We start from the raw sequence: 4,710 nt of genomic DNA, 5'->3' as shown, positions 1-4,710 counted from the left end.
TGTATGCTTGAATCCGTGTATAAAAAATCCGTGTATAAGAAGGGCTGTAATAATATATATATACATATATATTCATATATGATATATTAATATATATTAATACCTTAATTTTGTGTGTGTGTGTGTGTGTATATATATATATATAATTGATATATTAATATACAGTGGAACCTTATCATACGCGGGGGATCTGTTCCAGATCCCTCCGCGTATAAAAAAATCCGCCTATGCTTGAGCCCCATTGTTTCCAATGGGGCTCATGCGCAACAGGTGCGCGCGCCCATTCAATTGAATGGAATGCGCCGCCCCTTCCGCTCCGTGCGCGCCGGCGGCTTTGAGCGCCTATGCTCAAAGCCGCCTATAAAAAGACCGCGTATGTGGAGGCGCCACTGTACATGTAATTTATCATTTGTGCTAATGATGCTAATTATGTTTCTTGTTCCGTTTCCTCTTCCTATCAGGAAATACCTCCGTGACGCCGACCGCCAAGTCCTGGCGCAGCAGGCCTTCGTCCTTACGGTTTTGGCGCTCGAAGAGACGCTGAATGACATTACGGAGGTCAGGGATGCACCATGGCGGCCGTGGCGCAGGTCCAGATGCAATCCGACTGGTCAATCTTGACCCTTTATGGTCTTACCTTGACCCTTCCTCCTCTTGTTTACCCCCAAAAGGCCTCTGATGACCAGGACCCCAAGTGCGGACCTCCGGACGCCAAGATGGCCACCGACGTCAAGTCCAGCGCCGACGAGGGTCAAGAACCGCTAAAGATGGCGGCCACGTCCGAGGCATCCACCACCGGTCACTCCCCAGACACTTCCCCAAAACAGGACGTGACGACGGCCGCCCCTCGGTCCGAACCAATGGACTTTGAGGAGTATCCGGTGGACCGCGACAAAATGGACGCTGCGCCGCACAAAACCGCTGCCGTCCGAGGGCCGAAGGAAAAGACCCCTGAGATCCGGACGCCGGAGCTTTCTCTTGAAGAGCTGACCATCAGTTCTAGGCAACCTGCACTGACGGACGATGCTAAAGCCGCTGCGATCACGAAGCCATCGCGGAAACGCAAACTGACGCAAGACGCTGAGTCTGGGAAGACGCTGCTGCTGGATGCCTACCGCGTTTGGCAACACGGCCAGAAGGTCATGACCTACGACCTCGGGAAGGTCGAGAAGATCATGTCCGAGACGTTCATGCTCATCAAACATGTAAGTAGCGCCACCTGTCACGGTCTCCGTCTCATTGCGTCGAACGGCATCTCTTGACGGCCATTTTGTGTGGTGTCTTTTCTTCTTTCCGCGCAGGTTGACGAAGACGCCGCTCTGGAGCAGGCGGTCAAGTTCTGCCAGGTTCACGTCGGCGCTGCGGCACAAAAGCAGGTGGGTCTCGTCGTGGTCTTTACACCCCTTTACCCCAATGCGGGTGGTTATTTTGGGAGCAAGACTGGTCCAAGATGGCCGCCGCTTTTCCACTTTCACATCACCGTTGCCGCCATTTCCCTCAGACCGCCATAGAGACACCAACAACCCCAAAACACCTGAGGGACCCCAAGGACACCATGTTCGCCGCCATCCCAGCGTCCGCCGCCACAACGCCCCTGTCCTTGACCCCTCCGGCCGCCTGGTCCAGTGCTGTCGCCATGACTGCCGACATCGACTCCCTCCCAAGACCCTCCAAGGAGGCCAAGATGGTTTCCGCTGGACCGCCGCTGCTCCTCCTCCTGCCGCCACGATGCAAAGTCGGGACCCCGGATGCCGCAGACGTGGTGCCCCCTGCCGTTGCTGTCGCCACCATCGCCACCCTTGACCCTCGCAGGGGTAAGTCAGCATTAATTCTACGTAATTTTTGCCGCTGTTCTCCATCCGAAGAAACTGCGCAGCGCAGACCAAACCCATCATCCCTTCGCTATTGATATCCCTCCGTTTTTTAATCCCCCCCTTTTTTCGGAGGGAGTTTTTTTCCGAAGCTTCCTCTTGCGTAACTTCCGCCGCCGCACTTTGGAATCCTCTCCAAACGAAGGTCGCCATGGAAACAGGAGCGATGGCTAACGAGGGATGAGTCCTCAAAGGGAGCGGAGGCAGCTCATCAACTTTGTCTGTTTTGATTTTACGGTCCGCAGCGGCGGCGTTTGCAGCGCGCGTTTTTCTTGCGCGGAGGATGCTGAAAGGTAAACGAGGGAAAGGACGGAAAGGGTTAATTAGCTTTAGGGAATGAGGGAATGATTGACAGGTGAGGGATTGATTGATTTGAAAATCTGCAAAGGAAAGAAATGTTATTCTTTATATTTGAAGTAATTATTATCTTAAGGTAATTAATCCTTTTTATGTATCCTATTATTCTTATTATGCAATTAATAATTTTAATAATGTATTATATATATATATATAATATACTGTATATATATATATAAATAATGCATGAATAATATACTATATAATATAGTGTTCATAATAAATTTATATAATATATATGAATGAATATATATAATATAATATAATATATAATGAATGTATATAATATCTATCAATATATATTATATATGAAATAATATATAATATATATATGAAAGGATATAATATAATATAATATAATATATAATGTATATAATATATATGAAACAATAAAATAGTATAATATAATATAATTATAATTAATATAATAAATTTATATAATATATATGAAAGGATAAAATAGTATAATTAATATAATGTATATAATATATATGAAAGAATATATAATTGATTTATATAATATATATGAAAGGATAGATAGATAGATATATAGATATATACACACACACACATACTGTACAATATAATATAAAATATAAATTAATATATAATGAAGGTATATAATATTTAATGAATTAATTCACAGAAGTAATAGTGCATTTATCAATCAATCCTTTTCAGCTCTATCTGAATTTTCAACAGTTTATTGATCAGTTCGGTCAGTTTATTGAGCTTTCTAGCCATAGCTCAGTTCTCACAATCCAGTCAATCAATCAATCAATATTTCTAGCTGTATCTCAGTTCTCTCTTCTTTTGTCGTACCCTCGCCTTCGTAGTTTGGCACCGTAACTGCATCCTTAATTAATGCCACCGTCGTGTGGCCATTTCCACTTCCTTCCCGCAGAGGAGGAAGAGGAGGAGGAAGAGGAGGAGGAGGAGGAGGAAGAGGAAGAGGAGGCGCTCTGCATTCGGCATCAAGACGCCCGCGTCTCCCAGACCGCCAAAACCGGCGCCGCGATGTCCGCCGGACAGTGGCAAGTGGACTTGGAGGGTCAAGCGGCGGTCCAAGGTGAAATGGATGCTGCGGAGGGCGATGGCGGTGGCATCCAGCGTTTGAAGCCGCGACTGTCGCTGGGCGGCGTCCCGAAGCTCTTCATCCCGTCATCAGCGACGAAATTCCCACCAGAGATCACCGTCACACCACCGACGCCGACGCTCCTCTCCCCGAAAGGGAGCATCTCCGAAGAGACGAAACAGAAGCTGAAGGTAAGCGGTGTCAGCGTAAACGGCGGTGGCTGCGCGTGGCGGGTGGTAGTTTGTGTCCGCAAAACGGATCTGGACACCCCAAATATGCCGATATTGATTGATCAGTTTGGATTGATGGTTTCGAAATCTGTTGTGTTGTCTTTTTCCTCTCTCCGCATCCAGTCGGCCATCTTGTCGGCGCAGTCTGCTGCGAACGTCAAGAAGGAGACTTTGTGCCAGCCGGCGCTCGAGATTTTAGAGACATCCAGCCAGGAGTCGTCTCTGGAGAGTGAGACGGACGAGGAGGACGACTACATGGACGTCTGACGCCGGACGTGAAGAACAGCGTGGAAAATGCGGTGCCATTTTTCGCCTATCAATACGGACACATACGCGGAAAACAGCGCCACAGAGACCGCTAGTGTTGCGAGATGGCGGGATAGCTTTGATTCTTCGCGGCGGAATTATTTCTCGGTTGACAGTTTTGTGTCTGCGCAGAAACGGCGACGGTTCAGCCATCTTGGGACTCGCTTTCAGAAGGACATCGTTAATCGTTTGATCCTCATGGCGACAAAACAGTTCCGTTTTTTAACGCCCCCACCGTCTTGCGCCAAGACCCGCCAACACAGCGCACGCAAAATTACGTAAACGCACACACTGTGCATGAAAATTAATACGTTGCTTGTTTTTGTTAATTAAACTGAATTGCAAAAAGGCTTCGTCATGTAAATAATAATACTTCGCTTTTTTCTAATAAAGCTAAAACTTAGTTCTTTGTTTGCGAATTAATTGATATTTAATTTAATGAATCGGAAAAAATTAATATTTCTAAAATATTTAATTGATGGGAAATAATTGGAATAATATTTCTAAAATATTTAATTAATGGGAAATAATTTGAATACCATATTTTCCGGCATACAAGACTACTTTTGACACCTCTAAAACGGTGTCAAAAGTTGGGGGGCGTCTTGTACGCCGGTAAGAGCATTTACCTGGTTGTCCTGCCAGCTTCCAAAGCCCTCCGGAGCCCTTTGGAAGCCGGCGTTTGTGGGCATCAGGCCCCCTAAATTTGGCCTATAGTAGGCCAGGGCACTGCCTGCATGCAAGGCAGGCTTTGAAGGCCTCAGCAAAGGCCTGGGGTAAAAAAAATAAAAAATGAGAGAGAGAGAGAGAAAGAGGTAGAGAAAGAGAAATAGATAGATAGATAGATAGATAGATAGATAGATAGATAGAT

At 46.1% G+C, this 4,710-nt stretch overlaps 1 protein-coding gene across 1 annotated transcript; it reads left to right on the top strand.

The window, feature by feature from the left end:
* Positions 1-320: 320 nt before the first annotated feature.
* On the top strand, positions 321-4,242 carry LOC121917969 (calcineurin-binding protein cabin-1-like). Its single transcript, XM_042444084.1, has 7 exons — positions 321-558; positions 672-1,205; positions 1,302-1,376; positions 1,502-1,814; positions 2,117-2,164; positions 3,133-3,494; positions 3,657-4,242. The coding sequence occupies exons 1-7, from the start codon at positions 376-378 to the stop codon at positions 3,798-3,800; spliced, it is 1,659 nt and encodes a 552-aa protein (XP_042300018.1). The 5' UTR covers positions 321-375; the 3' UTR covers positions 3,801-4,242.
* The last annotated feature ends 468 nt before the right edge of the window (positions 4,243-4,710 follow it).

The sequence above is a fragment of the Sceloporus undulatus genome, unplaced genomic scaffold (assembly GCF_019175285.1).
Source record: "Sceloporus undulatus isolate JIND9_A2432 ecotype Alabama unplaced genomic scaffold, SceUnd_v1.1 scaffold_2284, whole genome shotgun sequence".
Lineage (NCBI taxonomy): Eukaryota > Metazoa > Chordata > Lepidosauria > Squamata > Phrynosomatidae > Sceloporus > Sceloporus undulatus.
Note: the sequence above shows the minus strand (reverse complement) of the source record. Positions and strands in the feature narration are given on the sequence as shown.